At 42.1% G+C, this 23,269-nt stretch overlaps 1 protein-coding gene across 2 annotated transcripts in view; it reads left to right on the top strand.

Moving 5' to 3' along the window:
• The window catches only part of c2cd3 (C2 domain containing 3 centriole elongation regulator), a 133,194-nt gene that overhangs the window by 98,342 nt on the left and 11,583 nt on the right, over positions 1–23,269 (top strand). For both annotated transcript variants that reach the window (XM_048532594.2, XM_048532593.2), the window contains exons 30-32: positions 4,621–4,826; positions 7,894–8,932; positions 10,436–10,544. In XM_048532594.2, the coding sequence (XP_048388551.2) occupies positions 4,621–4,826; positions 7,894–8,932; positions 10,436–10,544 (1,354 nt within the window). The remainder of the gene's footprint in view (positions 1–4,620; positions 4,827–7,893; positions 8,933–10,435; positions 10,545–23,269) is intronic.

The raw sequence follows: 23,269 nt of genomic DNA, 5'->3' as shown, positions 1-23,269 counted from the left end.
AAATACAGTGGCTACAAAAGAGCAGGTCAGAGGCTAGATATTCTACAAAGAGTAACTCATCTCCTGATTTCACAAAGCCCATTTATCCATATAGAGGGCACAAGTCAGGAGAGTGATGGAATACTCCCCACTTGCCTGGATAACTGCAGCTCCAAACAACACTGAACAAGGAGCTTGCACCATCCAGGACAAAGCAGCCCACTTGTTTGGCACTACATCCATAAGCATTCGGTGCTTCCACCACTAACTGTCATTAGCAGCGATGTATATCATCTATAAGATGCACTGCAGAAATCCACCTAGTCTCATTAAACAACAGCATCCAAACTGTAACCACTGCCTATATGGGGAGGTGATAGTTTAGCAGCCAATATCACTAGAGTATTGAGCCAGAAACTCAACTGTTGTTCTGTGGACCTGCCAGATGTTGGAATTCGAATTCAATAAAATATCTGCAATTAAGAATTTAGTGATCACCGTGAAACCACTGCCAATTATTGGAAAAACCAATCTGGTTCACTAATATCCTTCAGGGAAGAATCTCAGCCATCCTCACCTGTCTGGCCAACATGTAACTCTGGACCTATGGCAATGTGGTTGACTCTCAACTGCCCCCTGAAGTGGCTTAGTAAACCACTCAGTTGTATTAATTGCTATGAAGTCTAGACAAAGAAATGAAACTGGATGGACCTCCTGGCATCAGCCTAGGCACAGGAAACGATAATGAGAAAACAGCCCTGTCAACCCTGCAAAGTCCTCCTTACTAACAGCTGAGGCTAATGCCAAAATTGGAAGAGCTGTCTCACAGACTAGTCAAGCAACAGCCTGAGGTAAGTCATTTTCACAGAATCATACCTTATAGAATATATCCCAGGCATGACCATCAACAGCCCTGGATACCTCCTGTCCTTCCAGCAAGACAGAACCAGTAGGTAGCAGCACAGTGATATTCAATGAAGAGGAAGTTGCCCTGGAAGTCCTCAACATTGATTGTGGACCCCTTGACGTCTCATGGCTTCATCTTAAACATAGATAAGGAAACCTCCTGCTGAATGCCATGTACCAACCTTCCTCATCTGGCGAAGCAGTATATATCTCCATGTTGAACAACATTTAGAGGAAACACTGAGGGTGGCAAGGATGCCCATCACCAAGAGTCATTCGGTAGCAGCACTACTGATCAAACTGGTCAGGTACTAAAGGACATAGCTGTTGGACTGGGTCTGCGGCAGGTGGCAAGGGAACAAGCAAGGGGGAGAAAACTACTTGGACATCATTCCCACCAATCTAAGATAACAAGGTGTAGAACTGGATGAACACAGCAGGCCAAGCAGCAGCATCGATCAGGAAGGCTGACGTTTCGGGCCGGAAACATCAGCCTTCCTGATCCTATCATGCTGCTTGGCCTGCTGTGTTCATCAGCTCTACACTTCATTATCTCAGATTCTCCATCATCTGCAGTTCCTGTTATCTCATTCTCACCAATCTACCTGTTGCAGATGCGTAAACCCACGATAGTATCAGCAAAAGTGACCACTGCACAGTCCTTGTAGGCACAAAGTACTGCCTTCACTTTGAGGATACCCTCCATCGTGTTGTGTAGCACTATCACTGTGCTAAATGGGACAGACTTTGAATAGTTCAGTCAACTCAGGACTGGATATCCATGAGGTGCTGTGAGCCATCAACAGCAGCAGAACCATACTTCAACACAATCCACAACCTCATGGCTTGGCATATCTTCTGTTCAACCATTGCTATCATGCCAGGGGGACATCTTTGGTTCAGTGGAGAGTGTTAAAGGGCATGTCAGGAGCAGCACTAGGCATACCTAAAAATTAGATCTCAACCTAGTCAAGCTTCCAAGCAGGACTTCTTGCATGTCAAACCATATAAGCAGCAAGTGATAGCCAGAGTTAACAATCCCACAAGCAATGGATCAGATCTAAGCACTGTAATCCCTCACATCTAGTCATAAATGATGGTGGATAAATAAAAACTCACTGGAGGAGGAGGCTCCCCCAAATATCCCCATCCTTATTGTTGGAAGACTCCAACATATCAGTGCAAAAGAGAAGGCTGAAGCATTCACAACAGCCTTCAGCCAGAAGTATCCAGTGGATGAACGATCTCTGCCTCTTCTGGTCATCCCTAGCATCACTGTTGCCAGTCTTCAGCCAACTGAGTTCACGCCAGTGATATCAAGAAATGGTTGGAGACACTGCATACTGCAAACATTTTCCAGCAATAGTACTGAAGACTTGTGCTCCAGAACCTGCCTCACCCCTAACCAAGCTGTTCTGGTATGGCTACAAGACCGTCATCTACTCAGAAATGTGGAAAATTGCTTGGTTGTATCCTGTACACACAAAGCAGGGCAAATCTAACCTGGCTAATTATCGCATCAGTCCTGTCTTGATAATCAATAAAATAATGAAAGGTATCATCAACAATGCTATCAAGCTGCACCTGCTCAGCAAAAACTTGCTCACAGCTGCCCCAGTTTGGGTTCTCCTGGGGCCACTCAGCTTCTGACTTCATTACAGTCTTGGTTCAAATATGATACCAGAGGTGAGGTGAGAATGACAGCCCTTCAAATCAAAGCTGCACTTGGCCAAGTGTGGTGTCAAGGAGCCATAGCAAAACTGAAATCAGTGGGAATGGGGGAAAAGTCTCTGCCGCTTGGTGTCATGTCTGACACATAGGAAGATGGTTGTAGTTGTTAGAGGTCCATCATCTCAGCTCTAGGACATCTCTGCGGGAGATCCTCAAGGTACCATTTTCTGCTACTTTATCAGTGATCTTTTCTCCATCATAAAATCAGAAGTGGAGATATTTGTCAATGATTGCACAATGTTCAGCACTATTCACAAGTTCAGATACTGGAGCAGCTGTCCAAATACAACAAGACATGGACAATATCCTGGCTTGGCTGACAAATGGCAAGGAGCATTCACGCCGTACAAATGTCAGGCATGACTGTTTCCAATAAGAGACAATCTAATCACTGTCCCTTGCTATTCAAAGGCATTAACATCACTAAATTCCCCACTGTCAACATCCTGAGGGTTACAATTGACCAGAAGCTGTGCTGAACTTGCCTTGTAAACACAATACATACAAGAGCAGGATGGCACGGTAGTTTAGTAATTAACACTGCTGTTTCACAGTGCCAGGGACCTAGGTTTGATTCCAGCCTCAAGCAACTGTGTGTGTGGGATTTGTACATTCTCCCCATTTCTGCGTGGTTTTCCTTCAGTTGCTCACATTTCCTCTCACGGTGCAGGTTAGTTGGATTGGCCATGCTAAATTTCCCATAGTGTCCAGGGATGTTTCGGTTAGGTGGGTTAAACATGGGAAATGCAGGAGTAAGGGAATGGGTCTGGGTGGGATGCTCTTCAGAGGGGCAATGTGGACTTGTTGGGCTGAATGGCCTGTTTCCACACTGTAGGGACTTATTTTTTAAGAAAAAGGGCAGAAACGATTACGAATACTACAGCAAGCAGCTCACTCCTGAATCTCCTAAACCTGTTCACCATCTATAAGGCACAAGTCAGGAGAGTGATGTGTAACTTCCCACTTGCCTTGATTAGTGCAGCTCCAACAACATTCAAAAAGCTTGACACCATCCAGGACAAAGGTGTTGATTGGTACCAAATGCACAAGCATCTGCTCCCTCCACTAACTGACACTAGGTAGCAACAGTGTGTACTGCCTACAAGATACACTGCAAAAATTCACAGCCATCCTTATACAGCATCTTCCAAACCTAAAACTATTTCCATCTGTAAGACAAGGGCAGTGGATAAATGGGATACTGCCACTTGCAATTTCCCATCCAAACCACTCACCATCCTGACTTGGAAATAGATTGTTGTTCCTTTACGGATGTTGGGTCAAAATCATGAAATTTCCTTCTTACAGCATTATGGGACTACTTCTTGCACATGCAGCGATTCAAGATGACAGTTCATCTCTACTCTTTCAAGGGCAAGTACTGATGAACAATGAAAGCTGGCCAGCTAGCAGCTCCCCGTCCATGAGAGTATTTTTAATATGTAGAAGAATTAGGGCAACAAGTACACCATTCTGACTTGGAAATATGTCTATATTTATTTGTTGTTACTGAGTAACATTCATGCAGTTGCCAGAACTGCTTACTACAGAAGTTAAATTAGATCAAATGGTAGAATGAATTTGAAGAAGAATGATTCACAGCAAAATAATTACCTTGAATGGAAAAATGTTACAGCATGGAGATGGGCTATTGGATGTCATTCTAATAACAATCCTATTGTGTCCTTAAAAAGAAGAAAATGAAAAACAACTTACTGTTGTGCAGTTTTATTCTTTGTTCAGTTGTACTTTTTCCTCAAACAAAAAGAAAAAGTTGTTGGAGAAACTCAGTGTCTACATTCTGATGCAGAGTTTTAATTTCTCACCACAAATGACCTGCTGAGTTTTTCCAGCAGTTTCTGTTTTTGCTTCAGATCTCCATCGTTCACAGTTCTTTGTTTTGTCTTTTTTTCTGACTTCATCTATTATAATCTTCTGAAGTAAACTGATTTTTTTTTTACTTAGAAATTTAATGTGCTTAAATTTTATTTCTGTTTGGTTTAGGAGGAATCTCAGTGAGCTGGATGATATTCAACGATACTTCAATGAGAAGCTGTCTACGTCTCCATGTTCCCGCATGATTAACCCAACCCCACAGCGAAGAACAAATGAGAATCAAATGAATGATTGCAATAGACCTTCACAACCCGATGGTGAAATCTTGGAAAAGTCACGTAAACTGGTTGCGGAATCGCTTCATTTTATGAATGGTGAGCACAAACAAGTTAATATTTTTTAAAAATTGATTACAGTTTTCTGAGCTGATATATATAATTACTTTTCAATATATGTCACATCTTCAAAATTTGCATGTTTAATGCTAGCTTCCATTACTGCAAAAATGTACATCTAAGTGGTATGTTTGGAAGCTGCTATAGTAGAAGCCTTGGTAAGTTACTGCAGTGCATCTTGTAGATGATGCACACTGTGGCCAAGTGCACCAGTGGTAAAAATGAAGTCTGTTATGATCCTAGCTGATCTTGCTATTGGTCAAGTCAAATCACAGAATGAAATCAGGGTCGATAGATCATATTATTAAAAGTGTAATACAGTGGTCTTTCACTGAAGCATAAGCATGCCAGAGTACAGATTTGGTTTTAATAATAAAACAAAACTTTAGTACACACAAAAAAGAAACAAACCAAGTTATCTACTTATAGCTTGAAAGGTTTCAAAATGTACAGCGAATATCACTTGCTCCTCAACACCTTCATTTTAGATTTACTCAAAAGTATCAGAAATTTTCCTTCTAATCCCTATCAACTGCTTTATTTCTCAGTTCTGTCCTATGAGGTGTGAAGACTTTTCCTTGAATCCTTGCACAATTGATATCTTCGATATTTGCAGCTTTGAATATCCAGTGCAGTTTTTTAGCCAAACACACCTACCTGGTCTGGAAGTTTCACAAATAAACACTTTCACTGAGGTAGCTTTATTCCCTCAACTGCTCTGAACAATTTCATTTTCTAAGAGAAACTATTCTTGCATCTGACCCTAAGCAGGTCTCCTCTAAACTGCTGAAGAACATTTCAATCTCTGGGTTTTTCTTTTTCGAAGTTATTATCAGTCCTTGATTATTCTGAACCCAAGAGCAAGCTAATGTTTTTGAACATTTCCCCTCTCCTGTCATGAATTCCCACAACATAAACATACCTCCATGAATACTCCGGGAAGCATATACTGAAAACACTGAATGAGAAAACCACAGAACTGTGGATTCTGGAAAACAGAAATTGCAGCAGTCTCTCTCTTTGTTTCCTGAAAACACTGACCTCGTTAATTTTCTAACCCCCTTCACATAAGTAGGCATATATGTGTCACTGGCTAAAATCAAAAGTTAAAAATCTGATATTGATAAATAAATCACACACATTCCATCACTAGTGAATGTTGAATGTGGTGGATGAAGTGCCTCTTAGCAAGCTGCTTTGACCTAGTTCATGTCACAGTTCTTGAGGTTGTTTGAACTGCACTCATCCAAACAAGTGATGAGCATTCCATTACGTTCCTGACTTGTATCGTTTGGGTGGTGGATATGCTTTGGCAAGGTAATAGGTGTTTTTTGAGATAATAAAATGTGAGGCTGGATGAACACAGCAGGCCAAGCAGCATCTCAGGAGCACAAAAGCTACCCTGATTTACTCTTGTAGCCAATACCCCTGTATTTATATTACTGGGCCGGTTCAGTTTCTGGTCAGTGGTAACCCCAGGATATTCGTAGTGGGGGATTCAGCAATGTTAAGTATCATTGAATAACGAGGAGTGACGGTTAGATTCTGTCTTGTTGGAGATATTTATTGCATGGCACTTGTGTGGCACAGATGTTAACTGTCCATTATCTGTCCTACCTGGAGTAAGCCAGATCTTGCTACAAATGGACAAGTTTTGAATGGTGCTGAACATTATGCAGTCATCAGTGAATATCCCCACTTCTAACCTCATTATGAAAGGAATGACATTGAACCTAAATACTATTGCCTTGAGGAACTCTGCAGTGAACCCCTAGATCTGGACTGATTCAACCATCTTCATATGTGTTACGTATGACTCCAACCAGCAGAAAGAATTCCTAATGCTTCCCATTGACTCCAGTTTTGCTTAGATTCCTTGATGACATCAAGGCAACGTTAAACTAAACTAAACTGCTTTGGAGTTCAGCTATTTTGTCCAAGTTTGGATTAAAGCTATAATGAGATCAGGCCTACAGACCCGAAATTGAGCATCAGTGAGCAATTATTTTGTATCTAGTTTATCTAGTTGATAGCCCTGTTGACAATCCCATCCAGTGCTTTGCAGATGATTGAGAGTAGACTGATAGTGTCATAATTGGCCAGGTTGGATTTGTTCTGCTTTTTGTGCATGGGACATACTCAGACAATTTTCCACATTACCATATGCTAATGTGGTAGATGTACTGGAATAGCTTGGCTTGTGGTGTAAGTAGTTCTGTAGCATTATATTTCTGTTGGAATGTTTGTCAGGAGGCTTCTTTTTAGGTGGTAATTAGTACAGATTTATATATCCTAAACCCACACAATGAATGTAAATTCTGGCATTAATCAAGGTTGTTTTTAATATAGTTACTCAGTCTTATTGGATGATTGTCCATCTGATTCTTTCTTTAAACATAAACTGATAGTTCAAAACCTATATCATATTTGTCCCTTTTGTCTTTATTATTCATTGTTGGAGCTTTTAATTATCACTTACAAAAATACATAATTCAAATGGCCTTTGTACTATATACAAAAGGCAGTTGAAATCATTTCTGAGCCATTTGCTGCCACATCTTAGAATTTGATGCAATTTTTCTGAAATGTCACATTTAATTTGAAGTTTCAACATTTACTTGTCATGATTGCTTTTAACAGTCTGTAGAATTTAGTGACAGAAACCCTAATAACATTTTCATTGTTTGTTGTTTCAATGTTTGGAGTAAACTGATCTAATAATGACTTCATCCAGCAATCTTGCCTTTGCATTGAAACACCTATAATCTCACCTTCCTCTTTCAAATCTGGAGTAGCCATGATTTATAGCTACTTCGTTATGGGCTTCATTTTTAGTGTGTTTACTTGATTGATTGTTCAATATACAACCTAAATCTACTGATCAGCACCATTTGTAGAGTGTACTAGATTCTACGTATATTAAATCTATATGTTGGCACTTGATTGAATGTTACCAACCAAACAAAAAATGCTTAATGATGAATGAAAAATATTGGTAGTGTTATTTTCATCTCCATGTCCATGTTTGTGCTTTGCAATATGATAGGTCTGCAAGACAGAAATGAAGCTGATGTTGCTATTCCAATGCAGTCTTCTCAAGATACAGAAGAAGATTGGGAGAAAATAGCTGAAAATGAACCACAACAATTAGAAAATGAAAGCAACAGAACTAAGAATAAAGTGTTCCCATATCTACAATCACCAGAGAGAGCAACTCATTTCTGTGCTCAAAGAAGTCCAGAATTGAGAAAAAATGAAATAGATGAGTATAGTGATCAAGATCATAGAAGCTCCCAGAACAGTCCTACAGTAGAAACTGAAACCCACCAAAATGATTATGGTAGTGAAGGGTGGAGTGAAGAAGGATATGAGGAAGATGTGATACAACCAAGAACCTTGAATGACGTGACTGTTATGACTGACAGGACGAGCCCTTGGTCAAGTGTTTTCTCAGATTTACAAGAAGATTATAAGCATGAGTGTGAAGGTAAAAAAGAGACCCAGAAACCAATAAGAAATGGAAGTCTGGCTGCAGAAGTACAAGTAAATCCCATCCATGTACATGATGAGCTGCTTATTAAGAGATTGCAAAATGAGAGTTGTAAGCCTCCCAGCAATATGGAAGCTGGTGAGTCCTCACCATATACAGAAAAATCACCAACAATAAATGAAGGAACAGGTTTTGATTTGCCAGATAGAAATGTAATTCTCCAAAGTGAACAATTCATATGTACAGAATTACTGGAAATACAGACCTCTGATGACCAGGACTGTGTTTCCTCAAACCCTGACAAAGCAGAAGAGCGAGTGCAAGAAAATGAAAATCTTACAGAACATGACAGTTTTCATTGTAGAGCATTTTCGGTCACAGATAGGAAGGAAAGAGACCTAAAAGTAAAAAATATTCTTGAAGAACATCACCATGCCAATAGCATTGGTGAGGTTGAAAATGAAAACCAAGTGTCCTTTGAAAGACAGAACCATGAAGATTCACAGTTCTCTAAAGCTGGTGGGGAAGGTGTTCCAAGGATGCACGAAGAGAGTGCAAATAAAGATTCAACGGATGATGCACATTCAGTCAGTTTGTATCCTTTAGTAACTATAACTGATTATAACTTGAGCTTCAATGGGAAGGCAGTTTAGTGTTATTCCAAAACCTGAGACTCTTAAGTGTACAAGTACATGTGTTCGAGTAGCAGTATGGCAGATGATGAAATCTGGATTTAATAAAAATCTGGAATTAAAAGCAAGCCTAATGATGTTCACTATAGATTTTCATAAGAGCGCATTTCGTTCTCTAATGTCCGTTATGGAAGGAAATCTGCTTCTGCTAGGTGCGGCCAACATGTGATTCCAAACCCATGGCAGTGTGGATGACTCTTAACTGCTTTCTGAAATGTCCTATCAAGGCAATAAATGATGGTCTGGCCAGTCATGCCAACAAGCCATGAACAAATTTTAAAAATAAGTAAGTAATCATGAGTGCACATTCATTCCAAATACACTCAAAGAAAGGCTGCTGCCATAAATTGCATTTCATTTGTTGCTTATCAGAAAAGTATATCTGAAATTTTAGCATTGTGCAGTTAACTAAATGCTATGATTCTTTGTGTGATCATTCCTGAGGAAGGATCATTTGACCAGAAACCTTAACTGATTTCTCTCCACAGATGCTGCCTGACCTTCTGAGCTATTCTAGCAGTTTCTGTTTTGGTTGTTGAAGACGATAGCATTTGTGGTTTAGTTGACCAGCTGTGCATCCTCATAATTTAATATGGCAAGGACTGATTATTAGTTTTTGTAAATATCCAAGGTAGTTTTTGTAAATGTTCAAGACACCTTGTAGTAATAATCAGTGGTGGGCACAAAGTTGGAATTATTATTTCAGGATTCAAATGTGGAGGTTGAGAAGATTTTTAAAAATTCTTTCATGGGATCAGGGCATCACAGCAAAGCTAGCATTTGTTGCATTCCACAATTGTCGTTGATCTGAGTGCCAGGCCAATTCTGACAACAGTTAAGACTCAATCACATTGCTGTGCATCTGGAGTCTCATGTATGCCTAATAGGATCAGACTAACAGATTCTCTTCCCAAAGTCATGTTTAGTGAACCAGTTGGGATTTTTTTTTAACAACAGTCAGTGGTAGTATTATGCCATTACCACTGAGACTTGCATTATATTGCAGATTTATTAATTAAAAATTAAATTCCACCATCTGCAGTAGTGAAATTTGAAACCAGGCATGTGGATTAGTAGCACAGTGACTTTACCATTCATTTCCCCTATCCCCAGTTTTGCTCGGAACATCCAGTACTGTTAATGTTTCTCATTAATCCATCATTATTGATTTTCTTAAATACTTTGTATTTATGTTTTAATGTATGCCATTAATGTAATTGATGAAACTGATTGAGAATAAATGTGTTTGATCAAGTTTAACTATACACAGTCTGACCAGGAAGATTGAAATTGGGAAAGAAATAGAACTGTTTCTCATTGTGTTGTAAACTATACTGAAGAAGTTATATATTGATGTGCTCTTCTAAAACTAATGAACATTAATAATCTTTAACATCTTTATTCAGACCTGATCCAGTTGTAATTCCAAACTTTTTCCTCCCACCAAGTCATTTAGAAGCTTCAATGAGGGTGCTCAATGTTGCACAATCATTCCAAACCACTGCAGCAGATCCAGTAAGTTTCATTTGTTCTTTTCCTGTTGTTACACTGGTCAAAACTTGCATCCACTTAATTTAATAACATATATTAATTTCATAGTACCAAGTATTTTAGAAATTTGGTGCAGCAAACTTTGTTTTAACCGGCACCTTATGAACCAGTACTCTTGCTAAACTGGTAAAAAATTGTATACCTGAAATACTGCAACATTCATTATATTATTCGGTCCACTTATTATAGCTGTTTAACTTATTTACCTCAACGTGGAAAATACTTGATGTTCAATCAAGTGGCCAAATAAAACATCAACAGTTGATTCAGTTTTGAATCAATTTCTCCTCAAATACCACGATCTACCACAATGTCCAAGTAGTCAGTAGAGGGTATGAGTGAGAAGGCTGTCTGGTGTTAAGTTGCAATGTGATTTTTGGTGTAAATAAAATGTAACAGTCCTGTGTAACTTTTCTGTTACTTAGTGTGTGATTTTATATTGTTTATGTGAATGACAGGTACATGGATGGGCAGGGAGCAAATGGACGCAGATCCTTAGAAAATAGATGACAGGTTAGACAGAGGATCTCTATCGGCGCAGGCTTGGAGGGCCGAAGGGCCTGTTCCTGTGCTGTAATTTTCTTTGACTTGTGACTTAACTTAGGTTGAGTCATAGAGGTATACAGCATGGAAACAGACCTTTCGGTCCAACCTGTCCATGCAGACCAGTTATCCCAAATAAATCTGGTCCCATTTCCCAGCATTTTGCCCGTATCCCTCTCAACCCTTCCTGATCATATACCCACCCAGATGCGTTTTAAATTTTGTAATTGTACCAGCCTCGTCCACTTCCTCTGGCAGCTCATTCTATACACACACACCACCCTCTGTGGAAAAACTTGCCCCTGAGGTCCCTCTTAAATCTTTCCCCTCTCACCTTGAATCTATGCCCCCTAGTTTTTGACTACCCCATCCTGGGGAAAAGACCTTGCCTATTTACCCTATCATGCCCCTGATGATTTCATTTACCTCTATGAGGTCAGCCCTCAACATCCAATGCTCCAGAGGAATAGCCCCAGTCTATTCAGCTTCTCCCTATAGCTCAAACCCTGGCAACATCCTCATACATCTTTTCTGAACCCTTTCAAGTTTCACAATATCTTTCCTATTAGCAGGGAAACCAGAATTCTGCACAATATCCTAAAAATGGCCTAACCAATGTCTCATACAGCCACAACATGACCTCCCAACTCCAATACTCAATGCACTGACTAATTAGAAATCACACAATACGGGGTTATAGTCCAGCAGATTTATTCGGAAACACAAGCCTTCGGAGCCACAATCCTTCTATAGGTGTCAGTGAGAAAGGTGGTATTAAGCATGGAATTTTTAAGTAAAAAAGCTAAAATTCACACCATTGATGAGGATGTACTAAACAAACCTAAGTTGCTGTTAAATCTTTTCTTATCAGTTAGAAGGTTTTAATTGATTAATATGTATATGTAAAACCCAAATTCCTTTCAAGTCACGGTCCTTAGATAACTAAACGTTTATCAGTGTAAAGAAGAGATGACATTTTAGGTGTGAGGTCTTGTTTAGAATCTGTTCGTATTATAGTTTGGACTCAGACTCATTTTATTTCTAAAGTAGGAATTTATAAAATGCCACTTAACGATCTATAAATTGTGTACTTTTTGAACATAATAAAATGTATCTGCAAATACAATTTCACTGCATAGATATGTGTGTGTGTGTGTGTGTGTGTGTGTGTGTGTGTGTGTGTGTGTGTGTGTGTGTGTCTACACATGCATGTATAGCATGGTGGGCTTACCTGTAGTGCAACATGAACTCAAGATGCCAGTTGAGGCTGTCCTCATGGGGACCAAACTTGGCTATCAGCCCCTGCTCGGCGACTCTGCGTTCTTGCGTTCCCCTCTGATGAAGGGTCTAGGCCCGAAACGTCAGCTTTTGTGCTCCTGAGATGCTGCTTGGCCTGCTGTGTTCATCCGGCCTCACATTTTGTTGTCTTGGATTCTCCAGCATCTGCAGTTCCCATTATCTCTCACACCTAACACACATTGTCTGACCTAAAATGTCACCTCTTCTTTACACTGATAAAACCTTTACTTCTCTCATGGCATGAAAGGAATTTGGGGATTTACATATACATATTAATCAATTAAAACTTCATCACTGATTAAAGTTTTAACAGCATTTTAGGCTTTTTAGTACACCCTCCTCAATGGTGTGAACCTTTGATATTTTACTGATAAATTCTGTATCTGATACTACCTCTCTGTCTAACACCTAAAGAAGGACTGAGGCTCTGAAAGCTTGTGTTTTCAAATAAACCTGTTGGACTATAACCTGGTGTCATGTGATTTCTGACCGCATCCATCCCAGTCCAATACCGGCACCTCCACATGCTGACCAATAAAGGCAAGCATACCAAATGCCTTTTTCACAATCCTATCCACCTGTGACTCCATTTTCAATAACTGTGAACCTGCACTCCAATGTCTTCTTGTTCAGCCACACTCTAGGACCTTATTAAGTGTATAAGTCATGCCCTGATATGCTTTTCCAAAATGCAGCACCTCACATGTATCTAAATTAAACTGCCACTGCCATTCCTTGGCTCATTGGAAGGGCTCTAGTCTGGAAAGCAACCCTCCACCGCCACCCTCTGTCTTCTACCTTCGAGCTAATCCTGTATCCAAATAGCCAGTTCTCCCTGTATTCCATGTGATCTAATCTTTCTAACTAGTCTATCATATCTTGATTATCTGGAATATTTGATCAATCGGCACACTCCTGGTTAAATAGGTACTAGATAATTTACTGTACTATATGTAAGCATATGAATCATAAGCAGGATTGGACCATTCAGCCCATCCAGCTATTCTGTCATTCAACAAGATCACGGCTAATCTGATTGTATCCTCAAATCCACATTCGTGCTCAACCCATGATAATCTTTCATCCCTTGTTTATTAGGAGACTATCAACCTCTGCCTTAAAAATGTTCAAGGGCTCTACTTCCACCACTTTTAGATGAAGAGCATTCCAAACACTCACGACCCTCTGAAAGAGATTAAAAAATTCTCATCTGTTTTAAATGAATGACCCCCCGACTAATAAACAGTGACCTCTAGTTTTAGAAAGGAAACATCTACCTTATCAACCACCAATTGCCCTTTATCTGCAGTAGGTTTCTCCTCAAAGAACTCCAATAGATTGGTCAAACTCGAGATGATTCACCTCCAGAAACCACAAGCATCTTCCTGTGTGCAAGGTATGACTCCAAACAGTAGAGAGTTTGTGTCCTGAGACCCATTGATTCCAGTTTTGCTCAAGGGCTTCTTGAAACAACACTCAGCTGAATGCAGACTTGATGTAAAGGGCATTCAAGCTTAACTCATCTCTGGAAATTAGATCCTTTGTCCATGTTTGGACGAAGGCTAAAATGAGATCAGGAACTGAATGGCTCTGGTGGAACACAGAGTGGGTATCACTGAGCGGTTTGTTGCTACGCAGACGCTACTTGATAGCACTGTTGATTACATGTCCATAACTTTACTGATGATCGAAAGTAGAGGATAACTAGGGAGAAGACAGGACCACTGAAGGATAAAAGAGGGAACATGTCCCTGGAGGCAGAGGATGAGGGCGAGATCCTAAATGAGTACTTTGAAGAAGAGCTTCAAGTGTGCTTTATCTAAAAGGTGAAAATGAAAATTAAGTTATAAAAGTTTGATATCTTGACTAACAACTGTGCAATTCTGGTCGCCACATTACCAAAAGGATGTGGATGCTTTGGAGAGGGTGCAGAGGAGGTTCACCAGGATGTTGCCTGGTATGGAGGGCGCTAGCTATGAAGAGAGGTTGAGTAGATGAGGAATATTTTCATTAGCAAGACGGAGATTGAGTGGGGACCTGATTGAGGTCTACAAAATCATGAGGGGTATATTCAGGGTGGATAGCAAAAAGCTTTTTCCCAGAGAGGGGGACTCAGTTACTAGCGGTCATGAGTTCAAAGTGAGAGGAGGAAAGTTTAAGGGAGATATGCTTGGAAAGTTCTTTTACCAGAGGGTGGTGGGTGCCTGGAACGCCTTGCCAGCGGAGGTGGTAGACGCAGACACGTTCGCGTCTTTTAAGATATATTTGGACAGGTACATGGATGGGCAGGGAGCAAATGGACACAGACCGTTAGAAAATAGATGACAGGTTAGACAGAGGATCTTGATCAGCGCAGGCTTGGAGGGCCGAAGGGCCTGTTCCTGTCCTGTAGGTTTCTTTGTTCTTTGTACTTTGTGTCAGTATTCATGCAGGAGAAGGATATGGAGGATAGTAAGATTAGTATGGAGCATGCTAGGACAATTTGAGATCAAGGAGGAAGTGGTATTAGATAACAATGTGTGAAGCTGGATGAACACAGCTGGCCCAGCAGCATCTCAGGAGCACAAAAGCTGACGTTTTGGGTCTAGACCCTTCATCAGAGAGGGGGATGGGGAGAGGGTTCTGGAATAAATAGGGAGAGAGGGGGAGGCGGACCAAAGATGGAGAGAAAAGAAGATAGGTGGAGAGGAGAGTATAGGTGGGGATGTAGGGAGGGGATAGGTCAGTCCAGGGAAGACGGACAGGTCAAGGAGGCGGTATGAGGTTAGTAGGTAGGTAATGCAGGTGCAGCTTGAGGTGGGAAGAAGGAATAGGTGAGAGGAAGAACAGGTTAGGGAAGCGGGGACAGGCTGGGCTGGTTTTGGGATGCAGTGAGGGGAGGGGACGAGCTGGGCTGGTTTTGTATCTGCAGCAGGTAGGTTGGTGACAATGAAGCCCGAGTATGTTTCTTTCCGTTGCTGGTTCCCTCATCACTTGTTTGCAGACCCAGTCCTGCAGCTATATCCTTTTGGACCCTACCAGCTCAGTCAGTAGTGCTGCTGCCGAGCCACTCTTGGTGATGGCCGTTGAAATCTCCCACCCCCAGAGTATGTTTTGTGCCTTTGCCGCCCTCAGTGCTTCCTCTCAATGTTGTCCAACATGTAGGTGTACTGATTCATCAGCCGAAGGAAGACAATATGTGCTAATCAGCAGGATGTTTCCTTGCCCATGTTTAACATGGGGTCCAAAGTCAATGCTGAAGTCTCCCAGGGCAACTCCCTCCTGACTGTATACCATTGTATCGCCACCTGTGTTAGGTCTGTCCTGCTGATGGAACAGGTTATGTCCAGATATGGTGATTCTTTTTGGGACATAGTCTGTAAGGTATGATTCCATGGGTATGACTATGTTGCTTGATGGAGCTCTCCTAATTTTGACACTGGATTTAACCCCAGATGTGAGTAAGGAGGACTTTGCAGGTTTGACAGGGCTGTTTCTGTGGTTATAATTTTTCATGCCTAGTTAAATCCAGTTTCATTTCTGTGTTGAGACTTAGTGGCATTTGTTACAACCGAGTAGCTTGCTATGCCATTTTAGAGGGCAGTTGAGAGTCAACCACATTGCTTTGGGTCTGGAATCGCTTGCAGCCTATACCAGGTGAGGATGACAGATTTCCTTCCCTGCAGGACATTAGTGAGCCAGATGGGTTTTTCTGACAATCAACAATGGTTTAATGGTCATCGGTAGATTTTTAATTGAAGTCATATTCCAACATCTGCTTTGGTGGGATTCAAACCTGAGTGCCCAGCACATCAGCTGAGTTTCTGGATAAATAGTCTAGTGATAGGTCGTTGCCTCCCTACTGGCTGGGCCAGTTCAGTGGTAGCTGCTAGCATTCTGATAATGGGGGATACAGCAATGTAACGCAATTGAGTAAGGTAGGTAAAAAAAAATTCTTTTTTTTATTCATTCATGGGATGTGGACATCCCTGGCTGGGTCAGCAATTATTGCCCATTCTAGCTGTCCTCAAAAGTAGTGGTAAGCTGCATTCCTGAACTATCCAGTCCGTTTTGTGTAGGTACACCCACAGTGCTATTGGTGAGGGCCTTTCCAGGATTTTAAACCAGTGACACAGGAGCAATGATATACTTGACAGGAAGAATGACATATTTCCAGGTTAGGATGATGAGTGGCTTGCAGAGGATCTTGCAACTCTTGGTGTTCCCTGGATTTGCTGTCCCTGTCCTTCTAAGTGGTAGTGTTCATGGGTTTGGAACGTGTTGTCTAAGGAGTCGTATTGAACTTCTTTGTTTGCTCTGCTTTTTGTAATTTTTTTTATATATTGTCAGATCAAATAATACTAATTAGTTTGAGGAAACAACCTCAAAAGCATCACTTAGAAATTTAGAAGAGGATAAGAGAATCCTAGATTAACCTGACGTGTGAAATAATGCACTTTTGATATAGGTAGCAGGTGGGCATGAAACTTAAATAGAAAGCACTGTGAGATGGAGAGTAATTAGTGTCAACAAGAAGGAGCCCTTCACTGTTCCGGAATATGACTGGTATTTCATCTTTGTTGGGTATTAGATCTAGCTTGTGTTGATAAATTATTGCTACTTTGTACTGAGGCTTATGTTTGTGCCAATGGTAAACTAAATTAAGTGCTGAAAATAACCTGGCCTTTTCTGCTTCATGACCATCTCCTTGCTGGAATATTATGATGTACTTCAATTACATAACTGGTTTCTTATTACAGTATTCAGAGACACAATGTTCCATTAGCACCGTTTACTTCATTCAGGCTTCTCATGAAATCTCTAGAACAGAAGTATACATCTAGCACTCAGTAAACAGATGAATTCATGAATTTTTTGAACATTATCACGATATCAAATGAATAAATGTAAATGTCAGAAAAAGATTTCTTGCCCATTTAGTACAATAATTCCCTCTGTGAAAAGAATTTGGATTTTCCCCTGTGAACCTGTTGTGGTTCCTCATTTCTTAAGTGTCTGAAATAACCTGTCACAGAAAATTTTTAGTTCGTTCACAATCTGGGGTTAAAGAGATCTCATTTATCTGGTTTCATTTCATAGCCTTAACAGGCATAAAGGTCACATATTGATAATTAGAACCAGTTGGAGCTGGATATGCTTGTTTTGAAGGCTGAGATGTCATCAGCTGTTCTGCTGGTTGAAGCCAACATTTTTTTTGCAAGTCAGCTGATCAGGTAGTTAGTGAGGAAGAATGGGGGAGGGAATTGAGGCCAATTTGTTACTGACTCTCACTCATTTCTGTGCTGCAAGCTAGTAATTCACGAGTGTGTAAAATGTAATTGAAATACAGTAAGTAGTGTTCATGAATCATGTAAAGTTTAATTAAAGCAGAACTTAAGGTAATTTTAAATTCCACAGCTATAGGTGCACCACATTCAGCAACAGGTCTTTAATGACAAACATGAGAAGGATCTACAGTTCAAAATTATTTCTGTTATGCTTACACCATTCAGTTTTGTTTTCAGGACAGTTAATTATTCACACTCAATAATAAAATGTTCAAAGTATCAAGTTATTATTTAATTATACTGAAATAAAAGTGCACTGCAATATATCAGTGATAATGGGAACTACAGATGCTGGAGAATCCAAGATAATAAAATGTGAGGCTGGATGAACGCAGCAGCCCGAGCAGCATCTCAGGAGCACAAAAGCTGACGTTTTGGGCCTAGACCCTTCATCAGAGAGGGGGATGGGGTGAGGGTTCTGGAATAAATAGGAAGAGAGGAGGAGGCGGACCGAAGGTGGAGAGGAGAGTACAGGTTGGGAAGTAGGGAGGGGATAGGTCAGTCCGGGGAAGACGGACAGGTCAAGGAGGTGGGATGAGGTTAGTAGGTAGGAGATGGAGGTGCGGCTTGGGGTGGGAGGAAGGGATGGGTGAGAGGAAGAACAGGTCAGGGAAGCAGAGACAGGTTGGACTGGTTTTGGAATGCAGTGGGTGGAGGGGAAGAGCTGGGCTGGTTGTGTGGTGCAGTGGGGGGAGGGGACGAATTGGGCTGGTTTTGGGATGCGGTGGGGGAAGGGGAGATTTTGAAGCTGGTGAAGTCCACGTTGATATCATTGGGCTGCAGGGTTCCCAAGCGGAATATGAGTTGCTGTTCTTGCAACCTTCGGGTGGCATCATTGTGGCACTGCAGGAGGCCCATGATGGACATGTCATCTAAAGAATGGGAGGGGGAGTGGAAATGGTTTGCAACTGGGAGGTGCAGTTGTTTATTGCGAACCGAGCGGAGGTGTTCTGCAAAGCGGTCCCCAAGCCTCTGCTTGGTTTCCCCTACTTAGAGGAAGCCACACCGGGTACAATGGATGCAGTATACCACATTGGCAGATGTGCAGGTGAACCTCTGCTTAATATGGAAAGAGTTCTTGGGGCCTGGGATGTGGGTGAGGGAGGAGGTGTGGGGGCAAGTGTAGCATTTCCTGCGGTTGCAGGGGAAGGTTCCGGGTGTGGTGGGGTTGGAGGGCAGTGTGGAGCGAACAAGGGAGTCATGGAGAGAGTGGTCTCTCCGGAAGGCAGACAAAGGTGGGGATGGAAAAATGTCTTGGGTGGTGGGGTCGGATTGTAGATGGCGGAAGTGTCGGAGGATAATGCGTTGTATCCGGAGGTTGGTGGGGTGGTGTGTGAGAACGAGGGGGATCCTCTTTGGGCGGTTGTGGTGGGGGCAGGGTGTGAGGGATGTGTTGCGGGAAGTGCAGGAGACGCAGTCAAGGGCATTCCTGACCACTGTGGGGGGAAAGTTGCGGTCCTTGAAGAACTTGGACATCTGGGATGTGCGGGAGTGGAGTACCTCATCCTGGGAGCAGATGCGGCGGAGGCGGAGGAATTGCGAATAGGGGATGGAATTTTTGCAGGAGGGTGGGTGGGAGGTGGTGTATTCTAGGTAGCTGTGGGAGTCGGTGGGCTTGAAATGGACATCAGTTACAAGCTGGTTGCCTGAGATGGAGACAGAGGTCCAGGAAGGTGAGGGATGTGCTGGAGATGGCCCAGGTGAACTGAAGGTTGGAGTGGAAGGTGTTGGTGAAGTGGATGAACTGTTCGAGCTCCTCTGGGGAGCAAGAGGCGGCGCCGATACAGTCATCCATGTAACGGAAGAAGAGGTGGGGTTTGGGGCCTGTGTAGGTGCGGAAGAGGGTCTGTTCCACGTAACCTACAAAGAGGCAGGCATAGCTGGGGCCCATGCGGGTGCCCATAGCCACCCCCTTTGTAGGAAGTGGGAGGAATCGAAAGAGAAGTTGTTGACGGTGAGGACGAGTTCGGCGAGGGGGGCTGGTCGGGCCTGCGGGACAGGAAGAAGCGGAGGGCCTTGAGGCCATCTGCGTGCGGAATACAGGTGTATAGGGACTGGACGTCCATGGTGAAAATGAGGTGTTGGGGGCCAGGGAATTAGAAGTCCTGGAGGAGGTGGAGGGCGTGGGTGGTGTCACAGACGTAGGTCCCAGGCCCCAAGATGACTTTCCATATTAAGCAGAGGTTCACCTGCACCTCTGCCAATGTGGTCTACTGCATCCATTGTACCCGGTGTGGCTTCCTCTACATTGGGGAAACCAAGCAGAGGCTTGGGGACCGCTTTGCAGAACACCTCCGCTCGGTACGCAACAAACAACTGCACCTCCCAGTTGCAAACCATTTCCACTCCCCCTCCCATTCTTTAGATGACATGTCCATCATGGGCCTCCTGCAGTGCCACAATGATGCCACCCGAAGGTTGCAGGAACAGCAACTCATATTCCGCTTGGGAACCTTGCAGCCCAATGGTATCAATGTGGACTTCACCAGCTTCAAAATCTCCCCTTCCCCCGCCGCATCCCAAAACCAGCCCAATTGGTCCCCTCCCCCCACTGCACCACACAACCAGCCCAGCTCTTCCCCTCCACCCACTGCATTCCAAAACCAGTCCAGCCTGTCTCTGCCTCCCTAACCTGTTCTTCCTCTCACCCATCCCTTCCTCCCACCCCAAGCCGCACCTCCATCTCCTACCTACTAACCTCATCCCACCTCCTTGACCTGTCCGTCTTCCCTGGACTGACCTATCCCCTCCCTACCTCCCCACCTATACTCTCCTCTCCACCTATCTTCTTTTCTCTCCATCTTCGGTCTGCCTCCCCCTCTCTCCCTATTTATTCCAGAACTCTCACCCCATCCCCCTCTCTGATGAAGGGTCTAGGCCCGAAACGTCAGCTTTTGTCTCCAGAGATGCTGCTGTGCCAGCTGTGTTCATCCAGCCTCACATTTTATTATCTTGCACTGCAATATATGTTAAGATTACTTTGTTCCATGAATTTGTACTTATCAGTATTTACCTTCAACAAACAAGACAGTTTTATCCTAGAGATTTTTTTCAATTATGACTGTGTTCTATTTCCATATAGTTTTTTTTTTAAATTTAAGTCAGGAAGGTGTCATGACTTGGAGAAGAATTTGGGAGGCGATGGTATTCCAAAACACTTGATGCTCTTTTCCTTTGAAGAGGGTTGTAAGTTTGGAAAATTCTGTGGGATTTGGTGGTTTGTTGCAGTGCAGCTTGTTGTAGGTACTACAGCCACTGTACACAATTACTGAAGGGAATGGAAGTCTAAACTGATGGTTGGTGTGAACATCAGGCATTTTTGGTTTTGTATGATGTCAAGGTTTTTGAATATTGTCATATTTGCAACTGTTAAAGTGGGGGTATTTCATCTTACATGCAGAGGGTTTAGGAAGAATTTGCTGTAGAATGGACAGATTCTGCCCTGCTGTAGTAAACACAGTATTTGTGTTGCTTCTCAGTTGATTTTCTGGTCAGCAGTGATGTTGATGGTGGGTGACCCAACAAGGATGAACCCATTGCAGTAGGGGAATGATTTTTAATTTAAGACTAAGTGCCTTACGCTTGTGTTTTGTGCATTTCACATACTACTTAACAGCCCAAAACCTAATGTAAACAGCAGTTGTCAGGGTTTTGTTGCATGTGGACATCAAGTGGTTCACTATCTATAGAACACTTGTGTCTTCATTGAACTGCTCCACTTCTGTTCTTAATAGCAATGGTAAGGGAGGATATTAATGAAGCTATTGAAGATAATTGGAACTAGAATACCACCCCATCAAATTCTTGTAACCATTTTCTGAACTTATTGTATTTGAGCTCAAACAACACACCTTTATCCTAGGTGTGATTGCTGTTGCTGTACAATCTGCATTGTCTTCAGTTTTATTTGAAATCTTGGTGTCACATTTAGTCAGATACTGCTAGGCTGATCTTGTCTCTGGAATTCAGCACTTGTGTCCATATTTGAACCAAAGTTGGAATAAGGTCTGAAGACAAGTGATGTTTTAGAGCACAAATTGAGCATTGGTGAGAATTTGTGAATCTCTGCTGCTTGATAGCAATGTTGATATCCTGTATCTTTTTGATTATCGGGAATATTCTAATAGGATGGTAATTGGCCAGATTGAATTTGCCTTGCTTTTGTGAGCAGTTACTATCAGTTGATGCCAGTGTTTCTGCCTCTGAGCCAGGAGGCCCAGCTTCAAGTCCCACCTGCCCCAGAAGTGTAATTAGCATCTCTGAATGGTTTGATAAAGTACCTAACTGTACAGGAGCAGTTTGGCAGGGGGTACACAGGAAGAACAGGTTTTCAAACATAGCAAATGGGCTGGCAGCAGCACCTGGAGCCTTTGCATTCAGTTCATTCAGACATTACTCAGTGTCACACAAAATGAATCAAGTGGCTGAATTGATGTGATTGAGCAGGTTACAGATGTAGATAAAGGATAGCCATCTAATCATCACTTCTGATCTGAAGCTGTTGAAGTTCTTTAGCCCCTAGTCGAAGTATAGAACATAGAACAATACAGCGCAGAACAGGCCCTTGTTCGCTTATTAAATCCACTTCATTTCCTTGACAGTGAAACCTCAAATGTCATTTCACACCTGTTACGAAAATTCTGCTTCTTAAACTGAGAAGCATTTGTGGCTATTTCAGAAACAAAATCAGAAACTCCTCTTCAAATTCTTAAACAAAGTGCAAGGTACAAAAATCCATATTTTCCTATGATACATTACAATCTTAACTAACCATTAACTTTAATCGTCCTGGGTCCCAGAACCTTGCTAAGTTTCCTTTTAAAAGATTAGACCATTAGAAGTAGGAACAGTAGTAGGTCATTTGGCTCCTTGAGTCTACTCCAGCATTCCTCATGTCCACTTACTGTCCTTTCCCCATAACCCTTGATTCCCCTACTGATCAAGAATCTATCTCAGGGCCTTAAATATACACAAGGACTCTATCTGCAGCTGTTTGTGGCAAGGAGTTCCAAATGCTCTCAACCCTCTGAAAGAAGAAATGCCTCCTTATTCCAGTCTTAAATTTGTGTCCCTTTATACTGAGACTGTACACTCTGGTCTGAGACTCTCCCATGAAATGAAAAAATTCTTTCAGCATTTATGCTACCAAGCCTTTTAAGAATCCTATATGTTTCAATGAGATCATGCTTCTAAACGCCAAGAAGTTGAGTCCCAAACTATTTAGCCTTTGCTCATTAGACAGTTCCTCCATGTCGGCAATGATCTTAGTGCACTTTCCCTGAATTGCCTGCAATGAAATGATTTCTCCCCTGCAATAAGAGGGCCAAAACTGCTCACGGTACTCCAGATGTGGTCTCACCAGCACCTTGTACAATTGCAATAAGACTTCTCCACCTTTCTACTTCATCCTGCTTTTAATAAGGACCAATATTCCATTAGCCTTCCTGATTACCTTATAACAACCGTGTACTCTGCAGTCTCATGCAAAGGATAATGACCATGAGAATTTTTAATTCAATT

This window comes from Stegostoma tigrinum, chromosome 6 (genome assembly GCF_030684315.1).
Source record: "Stegostoma tigrinum isolate sSteTig4 chromosome 6, sSteTig4.hap1, whole genome shotgun sequence".
Taxonomy (NCBI): Eukaryota; Metazoa; Chordata; class Chondrichthyes; order Orectolobiformes; family Stegostomatidae; genus Stegostoma; species Stegostoma tigrinum.
This window is presented reverse-complemented; position numbering and strand designations above follow the sequence as displayed.